The sequence below is a fragment of the Polypterus senegalus genome, chromosome 1 (assembly GCF_016835505.1).
Source record: "Polypterus senegalus isolate Bchr_013 chromosome 1, ASM1683550v1, whole genome shotgun sequence".
In the NCBI taxonomy this organism is placed as follows: domain Eukaryota; kingdom Metazoa; phylum Chordata; class Cladistia; order Polypteriformes; family Polypteridae; genus Polypterus; species Polypterus senegalus.
In genome coordinates this window covers 87,829,224-87,847,382 of record NC_053154.1, presented here as the reverse complement: position 1 = coordinate 87,847,382, position 18,159 = coordinate 87,829,224, and the positions used below count along the sequence as shown (strand labels likewise).

The 18,159-nt window shown below is 39.4% G+C and overlaps 1 protein-coding gene across 1 annotated transcript; it reads left to right on the top strand.

Moving 5' to 3' along the window:
* Nucleotides 1–7,671: 7,671 nt before the first annotated feature.
* Nucleotides 7,672–15,218, top strand: LOC120528828 (protein rapunzel-like). The gene is made up of 2 exons (XM_039752928.1): nucleotides 7,672–7,777; nucleotides 13,921–15,218. Exon 2 carries the CDS (start codon nucleotides 13,957–13,959, stop codon nucleotides 14,626–14,628), a length of 672 nt encoding a protein of 223 aa, XP_039608862.1. The 5' UTR covers nucleotides 7,672–7,777; nucleotides 13,921–13,956; the 3' UTR covers nucleotides 14,629–15,218.
* Nucleotides 15,219–18,159: the final 2,941 nt, after the last annotated feature.

Below are 18,159 nucleotides of genomic sequence, written 5' to 3'. Positions count from 1 at the left end.
GCAGCTAAAGGGCTCAAATGAAGGTAATTATGTGCCAGACCAGGGGATGGTAGAGTGCACTGATCCTTTCTCTTTTTCATCAACAGACTGCCCAAAGGAAATTCCACCTGGATTTGATGGCAGCACTTCCAGTTCTGGCTCCGATGACATTACTTCCGGTTCCTGCCCCGATGACATCACTTTCCCTGCCTGACTTTAAAACTGCCATGTTTGCCTATCCGTTTGTTTGTTTTTTGGACTGAGATCTGTTAAGACCAGTTAGTTCAATATGAACCAAACCTTCATCTTTGGCAGCCATACTTCAAGTATACAAACAGCTGCCTCCAAACCTTTTCCTGTGTTGTCTGAATGCTTTCACAATGGTTTCTGTTTGTGGGAGCTATACAACGGTGCAGGTACAAGACTATAGAATTTTTGGGACGGCATTGCAGCTTCTTACTTTATTAGCATCCTATGCCAATGTTTTCAGGGTTACCTCATAATTATTGATACCCCCACCGAATCACCTTGGTCTAGTCAATTTTGGATCTTTATTTTACAGGTTTTAAAGGTTTTCACACTCTGTTATGAAATATTGCCAATACTCATGTGAACAGTTTCTGCAAATAATAATATATGTGAGATAAAACAGTAAACCCTCTGCAAGAGGGGCAACCCCATAATGCAGATGTTAGCAGAACTACCACACAGCTTGGTTGGCCACTGCATATGTGCTCTCCACATGCCCATCGATGTTTATATGTGTTTTCTATATGTCATCCAGTTTCCTCAAAAAATAATAATTATGAACTGGCAAGGCATTCATCAGTACATTTGTGTGTTTAAGGTTGCCTTGGATGAAGTGATATCCAATGTGGGTTAGTTTCTGCTTTTTCCAGGATGCATATATTTTTGTCCTGTATTGAAATAAATGATTGAATGAATAAACTCAATTAAAGAGAGACTGCCCAACTTGTCTCATGGTAGAAGTGTATGAGTATATGAGTTTACTAGAGTAAGACAGATCAAAGTTTTTTTTTTCTGTTTTAGAATATTGCATCAGGCATCGTTAATGAGACCGTTATGGTGTGCTATTAGAATCCACCCCTTGTGGCTGCCTCCATTATTTTGCTTACAATTAAAACCTAGAGGACCTCTGATATGGTCACCTAGATGTAACATGATCTGATGGGGTGTTTGCATGCCATGTTCAGGGAATGTTACATACTTACTATATACTTAAGGTAATTAGATTTTTGTTAGATTTTCAGCATGTTTCATTTATTTTATTTAGTTAAATTAAATCAAGTAATGTATATTACTTTTTTCAGTTTTCATAACAGAATCTTCCAATGTATTTTCATACAAGCAGGCCATTTGAGTATTTGGCAGAGGTTACTATGAAGGTGGAACTGTGCAGGGTGACAAAAAAAAAAAAAACACAGACAGTAACTGCTTCTCCATTTCTCTTTGTAGTCTGAAAGAGAAACAAACAGGTAATGACTGGTAATATAATTTTCAGGCAGCCGATTAACCTCATGGCTTCCTGTTATTTAGGATATAAGACTGGTGCCACCCATAAGGAATCTTCCATTCAGTAGTCTGCCCCTAAGGAAGAACAATCAATAGAGACACCACGATTACTGTGAATCACTTCAACCTTAGTTTTGACATCTTGGGCTTCATGTGTAAACGATGCATATATACAAAAATGTTGCATATGCACCATTTCCATGCTAACAACATGTAAATCCCCTTATATTTTCACGGCAGTCTCAGACCATGCGTATGCATGTTTCTGCTCAGTTTTGTAAACAGGCAGCACCTAGCGTCAGAGCAGTGCGACTGCTTCTATGTAGTTTTCCTTTCTTATTAAGATTTGCATCCATGGTGCAGGTTTTATTAAATACACTCAAATGAATTGCATATCGTTTACAAGTTTAATTCACTTGATTGTAATCAATCTATAACAAAATAAAGGTGCATGGAATGTCCAAACCATTTCAACTACTATGGCTGCTTTAGCATTGTTAGAAGATACCACAAATGGAAGAATGAGAAGACAGCACATATTTACAGATCAAACTGATTTCCTGTTCCATGATAATGACTGGCTTGTAAGTTACTTTAGATTTCCAAGAGCTATCTTCTTGTAGCTGTATACTGCTAGAATTCGAGGATGTATAATTGATGTCATTTCTATGATGAAATGCATTAAAGTATGTAAATCACATTTTACAGATAAATTGTTAACTTTAGAAACAATCCCTGTACAGGGCGCTAGGTCATAGCAAGGTGAATACGAGCGCACACATACAGTAGTAGCATTAATTTAGCATCACCAAATCCCATAACCTGCATGCCTTTGGAAGGAAACCGAAATATGCTGAGGAAACCCAATAGGAAAACATACAAACTCTAGGTGGGGAACAGAGAGGATGTGACCCCCTTACTCCAAAGCAGTATACATGCTATAATGCATTTCATCATGAAGATTATATTGTTCATATCTTAGAATTCTAAAATGTTATGACAGATGTAATATCATGAATGTAATGTATTCTGTGTGTCTCCAGCGTAAGGGAAAGCCCATTTAAGAAGCACATAGTGACTAACAATTGGGTTGAATACTAAGCATTTAACGTGCAATTTTGGTTACAATGGAGTTGGAGAAACTCTAGTAAATGAAACATTGATTTTCAGATTAAGTTTACAACATTCTACTTTAATGACAAAATAAACTAGAAGATTAAACTGAAAATTTCGAGCTGACATTTCAACTTCAATCTTGACATAGACCCTTTTAATCCCCGTGACCCTATTTTTTTTCTTCTCTGTAGCCCTAATATGCTTCCTTATGAGACTCAGACTGTGTGCTGCGACTTGCCTTTTCATGTCAACTTTGATATATAACTATTTGTTTTTATTTTGGGCAATGTGCGACTTCCTGAACTTGAACTTTTGAGTGCCTCTGCCACACTGTACCACTTCTTCAGTTTCCTTTTGCTGCTTATACCACTGCTTAAGCCACCAAATAGTATGTTTCTCCTTGCCTACACTTCACTGAGCAAGACCTCTATTTTGCATTTGCTAAAGTTCTTCTTTATTAAAAGTGCTTTTGCCATTGTCTTTTAACAAAACACTTAACAGAAGGGGCTTTTTATATTAATTTGCCTATTCAAATAGGTAAGATTCTGGGAGGAGTTGGGGTGGAGCTGTAGGCACGTGCATGTGTTAAAATTCACGTTAATTGGGATTTTTAAAGGAAGAGTGCGTAGAACTTTGCTTACTCACAGTTTTATGCATCTGAATGTTTCTTTTTTGCATTTTCACATTTCTAGTTTTGTCCATAGAGAATTCTATGCAAGGCATTATACACAAGGCCCCTTGTCTTTTAGCATTCTGGCAAGTACATGATGTTTCTCTGTTGAAGCTCTGCACAAATATTATTCAAAAAACAGTCTGAAATGAAGAATTACTAATTCATATTGCTCAATAGTCAAATAGCAACTCTGGGACTTCTTTCAGATGTGCTTGCAGAGAGAATTCTCTGTATTTTAAATACCGAGAAAGTAAAGTATCAAAATGAATGCCTTTAACACTGGTGCAATTGTTAACTATTACGGCTAATATTTTCTCTAAAACTGAGTGCAGCAGCAAAACAGTCTCTTCTAAATTTCATCCTCAATTTTATTGGACAATCCATCTCTAAATTCTATTACTAAAGTGGCTTCATTCCAACCCAAATCAGATGCTATGGTTCCAAAAGATATAATGTAGCATTATGAGTGCAACTGGGAATATCAAAAACACATGTAAACTCTTTAAAAAAAAGTTAAAAATTTTGCGTACATAGATTTATTAAAGAGAAAGAAGCAATGTAAGCAACTGTAGCTCCATCATCTGCCTAAGTGCGAGGTTTGGAGATTCAATGCTTTCTCACATTAATCTACAAAACTTTTTTGGATCTCTGGTGTAGCCTTCATTAGTAGGAAGGTGTAGTTCAGTCATATTAAACTTTTTTAAGAGTTCTTTGAAAGCTAACATTTCATACATTGCATGCTGAACGGAGGCTGTAAGTCATTTCATTTGTTCCCTAATAGCAATTTCCTCCTTCCCCAGGCGATCAAACTTAGTAACAACCTCAAAAATCATACAGTCACTCATGAGCTCTTTTTAGATGTTGAGACAGCATCTCCAAAATTTATTCTGAAGAACAACAAGACTTGCTTTACACGGCAAGAAAAGGTCAGAACTACGTTGATTGAGGGTAAACAAAGGGGCAAATTGAAAGACAAGTCGGGAATAAAAGATAGTTGAAAACTGAAACAAAGCCTAGCAGTTAGTCTACTTGATAAATACATTAACTATTCTAGAAATGTTTTAGATATATTTATTAGACCAAGGGATGAACCTACATCACAGAATCATGGTATTTATAATGGAACTTTTGCAAATTTCATCAAAATGCCACTCATAAGTTGTGACACATAGCTCCGTGCCACATAAACATCAGATAGTAATGGCAAAATAAGAATTAAACTTTATCCAATGTCACACATGTGCGATTAGGAGGCAGTCAGAGAGCCTAAAGGTGAGTGAAACATCGCGAGATGAGGGGTTGTCACGTGGTGCTTACCTGAACTCTTTTTGCCAACAGAAACCAAGACTGGAAATAATAAATCAACTTTCGGGTTTTCAAGATGGCCGCGATGACGTCACTTCCGGCCATCCCTGATGACGTCACTTCTGGCCAACACTGAAGACGTCACTTCCTGTAAAGCTTCCAGACTGCCAACCATTTCCTGTCACATGTTTTTTCTTTTACATATAAACGCCATTTTGTCTCAATTAGATTCATTGTAATTCCCGACTTTGAATCAACATCTTTTTTTTTGCTTATTGTCTCGCCAACAATATATGGGGACGGTCCCCAAACCTTTATTTTGTCTAAAGCAATTATTTCAATTACACCAAATAAATAGAGAGTAGCTCAAAAGCTCACAAAATGTATTCTCCATAATAAACATATCTATTATCCAGCACATAACCCAAAAGAAATGAATGTTTATTTAAGAGTCATCCCAGGCAAAGCACCACGTGACCTTTGCATACACACATATTTAAAATTTTCTAATCTAACCAATATACACATCTTTTAGATTATTAAGATCTTAAAATAAAATGTCTCCCCGGTGACTACACTGGCCACCTTGCACCAACATGTTGAGACTAACATAATGTCACAGCAATCAGATTTATTAAAGGAGGTGGTGAAGGAGCCACACAGGATGACCACATTGTAAAGTGTCCCAGCAGAATCCTGGGTGCCACACCAATGCCTTCTTTATATGTTGTCGGTGCATTAAGCAGTGTCCATCTCCTCATAATTCTCAATTCAGAACATAGTTCCAAGAGAATGGTTCTTGGTGGCCTAAATAGTTTCCTTTGTATGTGAACACTTGCATATTCTTCAAGCATTACCAAACAAGTCATGTTGTGTCAAACCATTGAATTATGAATAGGCTATAGGGTATATTTATAGCTTTCTTTATGCAGGGAGTGAATCATGTCCATGTTTTTACTTAACACAGTTACAGACAACAGGTGATGACATTAGTTCCTTGTCCTGCAAGATGTGACAACAGGTAGCTGATATAAACTTTAAAAAAATGTTCTTCAGTGCAAATACACAGCGTTGGCTCTCTTAAAAGCAACTGAAAAGGCATCATATTAATAAGTTTTGTGGTTTAATATGTTGGTGACATCAACACACATTATAATAACAACTCGATGATATGAATTCTTATGCTTGTGAGTCATGTTTTTAGTGGCTTTGGCTGCATTTCCTTAATTTATCAAGGGTGTCATCATTTCCCACTTTCTCTGAACCATATGGATAGGTTAGAGTTGCTGTAAATATACACAAGTTCTCCCATCAAGTTTTCTTTTATATATCCTTTATTTTGGTAGAAAGCTCCTTACGTACATTTTGGACTTATTTTAATGTGAACGCAAATTTCATAAATGTGACTTCTGGAGGACAAATAAAATGTTAGCCTTTGTAAAAGAGTGGAAGGAGTTTTATTAAGAGAGGCAATCTTCATCCTAACTGGAAGGGAACTTTCACTTTATTTAAAAACATGGCTGCAAAATTGTCTGGTTGACTAACTGGAGCACCATTCAAGTCATGGTGCTATGATCTTAAATCACAGGCTGTCACTTATCTTTCATTTATTCATGTGCTGCTACACCAAAATGACTGTTATGGACATCTCAAAAACTGAGTCAAAAAACTGAAACTAGACCTCAAATTCAAGTCAGATTCATACATGAGAGATGTTCATATTAGTAAGCTAATTAAAATCAAAATAAAAATAAAAATAAAAAGTATAAATCCAGCCCAGAAACATCTTTGCAGTTTCACAGGAAGCAAAGGGTTATGGTGCAAGGATGTTAAAAGGTGGTGTCCCTCAGGAATCAATGCTGGGGCTGCTGCTATTTTTAAAATATACATAAATAATATTTTAACAGGAGTATAAATAACAAGCTAGTTAACTTGTGATGATACCAAACTAGGTGGAGGAGCATATAATCTGGAATCAGTTGAATCATTACAGAGAGATTTAGACAGCATACAGGCTTGGGCAGATTTGTTGGGGATGAAACTGAATGTAAGTAAATGTAAAGTATTAAATGTAGGAATGTTAGATTTGAATACACAACAGAAAATCGAAAACATATGAAAATGACCTAGGAATCATAGGATAGGGATACCTATATGTTGGATAAGGACCAATAATGAACAGTGCATAAACGTAAAACACTCACTGGTTGATAAATGGCCTTTAGCCAGGGATGTTGAGGCATTGTATTTCTGAATATGTTCTTCAAGACCAAAGGTAATATTTAGGTCTGAGATATATCTAAGACTTTGCACGTTGTTTGTGCCTATGATAAGTAAGTCTATAGGAATACTAGGGAAAGCAGTCTGTGCATGTGTTATTTATACGGTACTTGTGTGGGTTGAAGTGCTAGGGAATAACTGCACGTGTATACAGCATGCATACAGTACTTTTGTGGTTAGGGTATGTGTGTTTGCTTACAGTTGTGCTTGAAAGTTTGTGAACCCAGTAGAATTTTCTATTTTTTTGCATAAATATGACCTAAAACATCATCAGATTTTCACTCTAGTCCTAAAAGTAGATAAAGAGAAACCAGTTAAACAAATGAGACAAAAATATTATACTTGGTCATTTATTTATTGAGGAAAATGATCAAATGGAGTTCCCTATGTTTATATACTGTACACACACTAGGACAAATGTGTATATAAACACAGGGAACTACAGTTTCTATATTACATCTTGCCTGAAGAAGGGGCCTGAGTTGCCTCGAAAGCTTGCATATTGTAATCTTTTTAGTTAGCCAATAACAGGTGTCATTTTGCTTTTTACTACATTCTTTTCTCTCAAAGACTTTGCAATATAGAAAACATATTCCCACAAAACAATGTCACTAAAGTGTATTGAAATAACAAGTAAAAATATGAAAGATATCTGCTCAAAGCCTGAAGCAACAGATTACTCAAAATTACAAAGATCATTGACTCCTCCCACATACATTTCAAAAGACAAATCAAAACAGTTCACTCCTTTTTTGTTTTTTTTTTTACCTTGGTGCTGAAAAGCATTTAAATGTGAAGAAAAGGCACTGGAGAAGCAGAAGAAGCACACAGACAAGACATCCAGATACCTTTGGTTTGCTGTTTAGCTGAACGGAAGCTGTCCCATAAGAGGTACAGAAAAAATGAGCTAACTTTTTTAATATTTAAATTTGTAAAATTTATTTAGAATTATAAAAAGAAACAATGTATGAAAGTATTTTCATTGTTTTATGATAGAATATCATGCTTTATATTATATTATTTAATGGAGCCTTCCACTATTCCTGTTTTAGAAAAATGGTAGTAGTCACTAAAGGCTTAAAATACTTTTAATATTCCTGCAAAACCTGAAGTTGTAGTTAAAGGCTTTGTTGCAAAATGCATTGTAAAAGTCAATTTCTAAATTCATATAGGCGTAGGTAATACAAGTTTCGACTTGTATAGCATCTTTCATAAGATGTTTAATCATAAAGATATTTTATAAACCACACCAGAAACTACAAAATTAAGTTATTCAAGGATTTTATGAGCATGTAAAAGGAACAAAATTGGGAAGTATATTCCTATACTAATAAATTAGAAAAGGACACATAAAAACATTGTGTCCCTAACCTTCAGCTATTATTTAAAAAAAAGATTGAAATACCTGAAAAAGGATTCAAGTATAAGACAAATGAAAACAGAGTGACAGTTTAAAACCAACAAAGAAGAGGCGTGACTTCAGGAAAGCCCTGAGTACTGTGAGCAGCTAATTTTAAAGGACAGATTAAAAGAGGTGATGCTTCCAAAAGGGAAGTTAGAAAGCGAGTTCAAAGTCACTTCTTTGTCCATCCTCTTCCGCTTATCCGAGGTCGGGTCGCAGGGGCAGCAGCTTAAGCAGAGAGGCCCAGACTTCCCTCTCCCCGGCCACTTCTTCCAGCTCTTCCGGGAGAATCCCAAGGCGTTCCCAGGCCAGCCAGGAGACATAGTCCCTCCAGCGTGTCCTGGGTCTTCCCCGGGGCCTACTCCCGGTTGGACGTGCCCGGAACACCTCACCAGGGAGGCGTCCAGGAGGCATCCTGATCAGATGCCCGAGCCACCTCATCTGACTCCTCTCGATGCGGAGGAGCAGCGGCTCTACTCTGAGCCCCTCCCGGATGACTGAGCTTCTCACGCTATCTTTAAGGGAAAGCCCAGACACCCTGTGGAGGAAACTCATTTCAGCCGCTTGTATTCGCGATCTCGTTCTTTCGGTCACTACCCATAGCTCATGACCATAGGTGAGGGTAGGAGCGTAGATCGACTGGTAAATTGAGAGCTTTGCCTTACGGCTCAGCTCTTTTTTCACCACGACAGACAGATGCAGAGCCCGCATCACTGCGGATGCCGCACCGCCTGTCGATCTCACGCTCCATTCTTCCCTCACTCGTGAACAAGACCCCGAGATTCTTGAACTCCTCCACTTGGGGCAGGATCTCTCCCCCAACCCTGAGAGGGCACTCCACCCTTTTCCGGCTGAGGACCATGCTCTCGGATTTGGAGGTGCTGATTCTCATCCCAGCCGCTTCACACTCAGCTGCGAACCGATCCAGAGAGCTGAAGATCACGGCCTGATGAAGCAAACAGGACAACATCATCTGCAAAAAGCAGTGACCCAATCCTGAGTCCACCAAACCGGACCCCTTCAACACCCTGGCTGCGCCTAGAAATTCTGTCCATAAAAGTTTGAACCATCCTTGAACCGTCACCTTATCGTGGTGGAGGGGTTTGCGTGTCCCAATGATCCTAGGAGCTATGTTGTCCGGGGCTTTATGCCCCTGGTAGGGCCACCCAAGGCAAACTGGTCCTAGGTGAGGGATGAGACAAAGAGCGGTTCAATAAACCTCTAATGAAGAATAAAAACCTTGGACGATGTTATCCCTTGCCCGGGCTGGTCACGGGCCCCCTCTGGAGCCAGGCCTGGAGGTGGGGCTCGATGGCGAGCACCTGGTGGCCGGGCCTGCACCCATGGGGCTCGGCGGGCACAGCCCGAAGAGGTAACGTGGGTCCTCCTCCCCATAGGCTCACCACCTATGGGAGGGGCCAAGGAGGTTGGGTCCAGTGTGAGTTGGGTGGTGGCCGAAGGCGTGGACCTTGGCGGTCTGATCCTCGGCTACAGAAACTGGCTCTTGGGACGTGGAATGTCACCTCTCTGAAGGGGAAGGAGCCTGAGCTAGTGCGCGAGGTCGAGAGGTTCCGCTAGATATAGTCGGACTCACCTCGGCGCACAGCTTGGACTCTGGAACCAATCTCCTTGAGAGGGGCTGGGCTCTCTACCACTCTGGAGTTGCCCCCGGTGAGAGGCCGAGCAGGTGTGGGCATACTTATTGCCCCCACTGGAGCCTGTGCATTGGGGTTTACCCGGTGGGCGAGAGGGTGGCCTCCCTCCGCCGGGTGGGGAAGGGTCCTGACTGTTGTTTGTGCGTATGCTCGAACAGCAGTTTGGAGTATCCACCCTTTTGGAGTCTCTGGAGGGTTGCTAGAGGGCATACCTTCTGGGATTCCCTCGTTTTGCTGGGAGACTTCAATGCTCACGTGGGCAATGACAGTGAGACCTGGAAGGGCGTGATTGGGAGGAATGGCCCCCCCGATCTGAACCCGAGCGGTGTTTTGTTATTGGACTTCTGTGCTCGTCATGGATTGTCCATAACGAACACCATGTTCAAGCATAAGGGTGTTCATATGTGCACTTGGCACCAGGACACCCTAGGCCTCAGGTCGATGATCGACTTTGTGGTCGTGTCGTTGACTTGCGGCCATATGTCTTGGACACTCGGGTGAGAGAGGGGCGGAGCTGTCAACTGATCACCACCTGGTGGTGAGTTGGCTTCATGGTGGGGAAGATGCCGGTCAGACCTGGTAGGCCCAAGCGTGTTGTGAGGGTCTGCTGGGAACGGCTGGCAGAGTCCCCTGTCAGAAGTAGCTTCAACTCCCACCTCCGGCAGAACTTCAACCACGTCCCGAGGGAGGTGGGGACATTGAGTCGAATGGGCCATGTTCCGTGCCTCTATTGTTGAGGCGGCTGACGGAGCTGTGGCCGCAAGGTGGTCGGTGCCTGTCGTGGCGGCAATCCCCAACCCGTTGGTGGACACCGGCGTGAGGGATGCCGTCAAGCTGAAGAAGGAGTCCTATAGGACTTTTTGTCCTGTGGGTCTCTGGAGGCAGCTGATAGGTACCGGCAGGCCAAGCGAACGCGGCTTCGTTGTTGCTGAGGCAAAACTCGGGCATGGGAGGAGTTTGGAGGCCATGGAGAAACTTTCGGACGGCTTCGAGGAGATTCTGGTCCACCGTCCGGCGTCTCAGGAGGGAAGCAGTGCAGTGTCAACACCGTATATGGTGGGGATGGTGCGCTGCTGACCTCGACTCGGGCGTTGTGGGTCGGTGGGAGGAGTACTTCGAAGACCTCCTCAATCCCACTAACATGCCTTCCAATGAGGAAGCAGAGCCTGGGGACTCTGAGGTGGGCTCTCCCATCTCTGGGACTGAAGTCACCGAGGTGGTCAAAAACTCCTTGGTGGCAGGGCCCCGGGGTGGATGAGATACCCCGGAGTTCCTTAAGGCTCTGGATGTTGTAGGACTGTCTTGGTTGACACGTCTCTGCAACATCGCATGGACATCGGAGACAGTGCCTCTGGATTGGCAGACCGGGGTGGTGGTCCCCCTCTTTAAAAAGGGGGACCGGAGGGTGTGTTCCAACTATAGAGGGATCACAGTCCTCAGCCTCCCTGGAAAAGTCTATTCAGGGGTTCTGGAGAGGAGGATCCGTCGGATAGTCGAACCTCGGATTCAGGAGGAACAGTGTGGTTTTCGTCCTGGTCGCGGAACAGTGGACCAGCTCTTCACCCTTAGCAGAGTCCTGAAGGGTGCATGGGAGTTTGCCCGACCGGTCTACATGTGTTTTGTGGACTTGGAAAAGGCATTCGACCGTGTCCCTCAGGGAATCCTGTGGGGGGTGCTCCGGGAGTATGGGGTACGGACCCCTGATAAGAGCTGTTCGGTCCCTGTACAATCGGTGTCAGAGCTTGGTCCGCATTGCCGGCAGTAAGTCGAGCCCTTTTCCAGTGAGAGTTGGACTCCGCCAGGGCTGCCCTTTGTCACTTCTTTGTGATGTGGGTTAAAACTAAGGCATCTGGCGAATCGCAAAGCAACATGGAGAGAATATGCATATAAACACAGAGCTGTCCAAGCCAATATGTGACATGAGGACTCTGAAGTGGGTCAGATAGCAGAACTAACCACTGCACCATAATGCTGCCCAATTAATATTCAGTGTAATACAAGTCACTAATAAGATATTTGTTTTGGTTGTACTGAGTGAAGGTGTGTTATAACATAACTGCATTAAGTTGCTCACATTGGTTAAAAGATAATGGCTATACTGGCCTAGTGGAATATGCTGTTTACTCATAGCTTGGAGACCTGCTTTCAGTTCAACATCCAGTCAATGAATTTGTGGAGTTTGCATGTTCTCCATGTTCTGCACTCCAAAGGCTGAATAAGAGTTAAATTTTGAATCAAACTTTTAATGTTAGAGACTTGAAGTTCCAATGCATCTGTCCATTAGGTTTAGAGTGTAATTTTCCAACTTAATCAGAACATGTGCTGTATATCAGAATTGTAGTAAAAGTTCTACCTATCTGAAGATGTGTTATCTGGAGTGTTTTGGAATGTCCTACATACATCCTAAACATGTAATAAAACACTAGGTCTGATTAAGAAGCGGCTGTTCTAGTTGAAAAGATGAAGCGTAGAGAGAAGCCTTGATAAAGAGAAAAAGACTGTAAATGAGAGGGAGGATATTGTGATAATAAGCAACATGAACATAGAAAATAATGTTGTAGTAGGAACAATTTCAATGCTTATTGTGTTATATTTTAAATCTTTGTAATCAAAAATTTGTGTTTGATAGTTCCATAATAAAAAGGAAGGAACCATGTTTATACTGTATATGGGTACATTACAATACAATAAAGTAATATTATAGTATACAATAATACAATATATATTACAATACAATAATACAATACAGTATACTGTACAATAATATTATGGTATACAATAAAGTAGTGCTGACTAATTTCATCATTATTAATAAGACATGCATTGCAGTGAAGTAGTTAGTTAAGATGTCTCTCTACTCCTGCATACAACTCCTGGACCAGTCACTGCCTGAGAGTACCTTATAATAATAATAATAATTAATAATTCATTACATTTATATACACCTTCTCAGACTGCTCCAGTTTTCCTCACTCATTCCAAAAGGCTCATGTGTGTTAAGTTGTGGCAAAAGAGTTTTGATTCTCGTCTTTTATAGAGTATTATTGGGGTAGGCTCCAGCTTCACAAAATGCCAAGCTTGAATTGGAAAATTGGTTTCATTGAAGGATGAATAAAACATAACAGTAAGTGTTAATAATGCTTCATGTTTAATAATGCTAAACACAACAAACTTTCAACCATCATTAAAATCCAATATCAGTAAAATAATTTTTCATATAATCCAAAAGTATATAACATGAAATGCTCATCTATATTTATTGGAAGACATTAATAAAAGTATGTGAATTTATGAATAATACATTTTTAAATATATATAATTAGTCTTTAAGTAAGAATTAAAATAAATCACTATGTGGTTATGTAGCTGCTTATTCAAATGTCTTTTCAAACATTATAAACCCTGGCATACAATTACCTTTGATTTATTTAATGTTATTTTACATGATGTAAAAACAAAGGCAGAGACAGTAAGGAGTGTTGGAGCACCCATAGGCACATCTCATATAATTGAATTTAAAAAAGAAATAAAACACAGTTAATAAGCACTGTAGAAAATGTCTTTTTAAACAGGAGTCTGAATCTAACTGTCAAAGATGGAGGTTATGATGTTTCCCAGACAGGCAGACACCGGAAATGATGTCATCGGTGGAAAAGCCATCAATCCTCCTGTCTGTAGAGGGAGAAGAAGAAAAAGCATTAATATGGAGTGTCAACCTCTGGATCAGCAGAGAATTACCATCACCAGAGCCCTTAAACCTTCCCGAATGCACATGCGTGTGACAATGAGTACTTACTGATCAATAATAATTTCATTTTTTTCTTTAGAAAAGGTTTTCTAAATATCTCTTTAGCTCTTTAAATTTATTATTGGTCAAGAAAATGTTTTTGAAGCATGATTTTTTCTTCATTAAGTTGAAATTATATTAAATGCCTAACCTTTGAATTATTAGATATTTTGTTACTTTTCTTTTTTAGTTGTGTCTTACAAAACATTTAACTACTTGGAAAACCATGGATAACTCTGAAGTTAAGCAAATTATGCGTGGAATTTGGATGGGCATCGCAGAAATATCATGTAACGCAGCAGTGGTTCACCCTGTGTTTGGCATAGTGGGATTAGTAATGAAGGGTATATCAAGTGCAGTGGACAAAGATGAAGACCAAGAGGTTCAGAAAGACTTGAATGAACTTCTTCCAAAAATAGAAAAGATTTTAACTGAAAATAAGAAAACACTGAATAATATCAAAAAAATGTCAGTTATTTTACAGAATGATGATACAGTGAAAAACATCAAACATCAGTTTAAAAAGTTTAAAGATATGTATGAAGCCAAGGAAAATTTTAAAAAGCAAGAGACTGACGAATTTATTAAGACATTTAAAGAGTGTAAACGAAGCATGAATCTGGACAGCCTTTATGATAATGTCTTGTGGGAAAAAAAATTATTTGGGGAGCCTATTCTGGAGGTTTATAAGAAAAGTTCAGACAATGACCCTGAGGTTATGAAGAAGCTGTGCACATTTCTGCAGTGTCTTTTTGCCGAAGGAATTATTGCCCTTGTTGCTTTCAAAGTTGTTACTGACGACAATGTAGACAAATGTGTGAAAGAGTGGGAAGAAAAAATGGAAAATGTGGATAGGTGTCTGGCACAGGTGTTAAAAGAAAGCCAGTTGAGTCAGTAAACTAAATTGTCAACAACTTATTAATGAATTCATTTATCAGAAGCTTCAGATTTTTCTTTAAAACTTTTTAAGGTCAGTCCCTTAATTATGTCCACTGGTAGGATGTAAATATAGTTTATTTCAAATACGTTTTGTCATATTCTCTTTCTTCCAGCTTAATAATTCTTAGTTTGTAACATTCAGTTCTCTGGTAACATGTACTGTAAATAATTGTAATACATATTATGGCAAATGTTTTGGATTATTTGTCTCAGTTGTCAACTGTCTAATGTTAAAACTTGAATCAATACACTTCATCTTTATATATCTATCTGCTGACTTTTACTTTTAAAAAACATTTATGATAATCTAAAGATTAATAGTTAGACCTCTACTGTACCGTATTTTGCTTGTCTGTTACATTGAATTTTGTTCATCTAATAGCAACTCATCCATCTTTCTTTATACCACATGTTATTAATTTTATTAGAATGAAAAACATTTAATTAAGACCTTTAGAAGGAAGAGATAGTTTAAAATATGTTGAAATATTTGTAATCAACTCTGCCCATGTTAAAGATGTAACCAATAAAGATTATCCAACAAACCTATCAAATCTTGAAATTCTTGAAATGGTGTGGTTAAGATTTTTTGTCATAGTCAGTAGTTTAGTATTTCCCTTCCTTAAATTTGTTCACAAATTATTCTTATTAACCTTTATGGTCTGTTTTTCATTTTGCTAGTGAATATTCCTTTGTATCTGTGTTCTTGTAGTAAGTACTCTTTCTTGAGTAGGTTCTTACTTTGCATCTAGTAAAATGCATAAAATTGGATTAGGCAGATGGATCTGTGTTCTTCAAGGATACTCTCACGAGTATTTTATTAATGGATCTCCTTAACACCCCAAGAGAAGAGATGATGTCTTTATCCTCTAGCTTCTGGAGCACTCTGTACAATTAGTAGAGTCAGTGTACTATAAAACCAAATAGGCCTAATATTATATCCTTGTGACGTGAATTTGTAGTTTAAATTGAAATAATCACTAAAATCTTTCCAAATGCAAGCCAGTATGTACTAGGTCACTAATACGTGTCTACTCACTATATGAAAAGAGAACACATAATTTAGAACATAATATTCAGTTCTGCTTAATCCAATTCAGGATAACTGTGGAAAAAACAGGAACCGACCTTTTGGACGGTGTGCCCACACTTGTTTGAGGCCAATCAACTTAATGATTAAGTCTTTGGGGATGTGGCTTGAAAAGTCATGCAGACAAGGGGGTACGTGCAAACTACACTAACAATAGAGCTGAGGATGATGGATTGGCAAGGCGACTACACATTGCAGTGCCATGAAATCAATTGAAAATATATTAAACACAATTTCAGGTGTACCCTTGTAATGTAAAAATCTGAGTGTTTTTCATTCTTTAATTAGAAAACTATTGTAGATAACAATACGTTAATATTTTGCATTATTCTAATAACCAGTGGGAATTTGAAGCTATTACTAAAATTATAAAAAAACTACTGAAGAAAAATGTAAAGCACATTGTAATGGTATATATTTTTGAAAATAGTATAAAATATTCATGGAATCAGTATTTACAAAAGCATATACTGTAATTGTTTCTAATTAAATAAGCATAATTTCTAAAGTAATCACATTTTGTAATTTGCAGAAAGAGATGCTATACCGTTTAAATGATAAAAAAAAAAACACTCTAGCTCGAAACTACAAATACTTCTCTACAGTACAGCTAATGCACCAACTTCCAGCAGTTGATGTTTCTTAGGTAATAACAGGAGGTGCTTCTCAGATAAAAGCAATGATAGCTGATCTGTCTGGCAAGCTCATGGTGCCTCTGGGCACTTTTATTCTTTGTGCTGCACCCTAAACTGCCACATGCCTTACCTGTAGACCCAGCAAGCAAGATACGCAATAGCGCGATTACTAGTTTACTTTTTCAAAATGGTAAATTTTTCCAATGAATTTATTGGGATATTATTCCACATTTAGCTATAATAACTGCAATCTATCAATTTTCTTACAGCACTGTGGAAACATGTAGGCTAACTACTCCTTTCACAACTATTTGTGTTTACCAAACAAGAAACTTGCATTTCATGTCTTGTTACAATATGTCGAATGCATTTAAAATTAGATTTTTACCAACCATTCCAAAACTTAAAGTTCTTTGACTTGTTTGAGTGTGATTGTTTTAATGTGTGACTCAGCTTCAGATTCATCTCACACAACAATGGTTTAAATTTTTGTTGAAAAAAATCATACAATACAGAAAGTCTTTTATAATATCAAGTCAAGTCAAGTTGGGGAGCATGCACCGGTACAGTTCGTTGTCGCACCCACTAAATGGCGAAACAACGCGGGATCCCAGTTTGCAACCCCCCAGGCAGACACGCAGTCCAGTCCCGCCCTCCGGAAATGACCCTCTATCTGCCGCAGCCAGGTGTTATGTGGGCGACCTCTTGGCCTTATCCAGCCACTTGGTTCCCCAACAATGAGGATCTTACGAGCCGGATCACCCAAAGGGGAAATGCGCCACAAGGCCGTAGTGCCGTAACTAATGCTTCCTCACAATGCAGGTAATGTGCCTCATTCGGGACTCCATGAGCAAATGCTCATTCGACAAAAAGTCAAACCAATGGTACCCAAGGAATTTTTCGGAGAGACACAGTACCAAAGGAGTCCAGTCTTCATCTCAGGTAACTGGATAGCGTCCATGTCTCGCAACCATCTAGCAAGACAGGAAGCACCAGGACTCTAAAGACTTGAACCTTTGTCCTTTTGGATAGTTATTGGGAGCCCAACACACCCCTTCCAGTGACCTCATGATCCCCCATGCTCTCCCAATCCATCTATTGACTTCACAGAAAGAGTCACCAGAGACATAAATGTCATTGCCAAGGTAAGTAAACCTCTCAACAAGGTCAACACTCTCTCCACAAACAGACACACTGCTGATGGCTGTGCACAAGAGGTCATTAAAAGCCTGGATCTTGGTTTTTATCCAGGACACTTGCAAGCCCAGACACTCTGGCTCCTTACTCCAATCAGAGCCTCCATTGACTCCGCGAAGATTTCAGCATCATCAGCAAAGTCAAGATCTGTGAATCTTTCTTCACCAACAGATGCCCCACACCCGCTGGACCCCACGACCTTGCCCAACACCCAGTCCATGCAAGCATTGAACAGATAAGAAGCAAGAACACACCCCTGACGAACCCCAGAATCAACTGGGAAAAACACAGAGGTTCAGTTTTTCCCAGTTTTTTTTTATAATATACTATTGGGAAAAGCAGCATTTTTGAGGGATACTTTCTGCTTCAGTTGAAGTCCTACTTCTATTTTATCTGTGCTCTATTACTATTTATTCTAAATATCTATAGTTTTATTACTATGCTTTTTGTTGCTTTTCTTTTTAGCCATGACTTATGAATACATGAAGACTGTGGTTTTTCTCCAGCCATAATGCATGGACCACTCTTGACTTGAATGTTCAGAAGCCATGAACGTTATTCAGTTCCA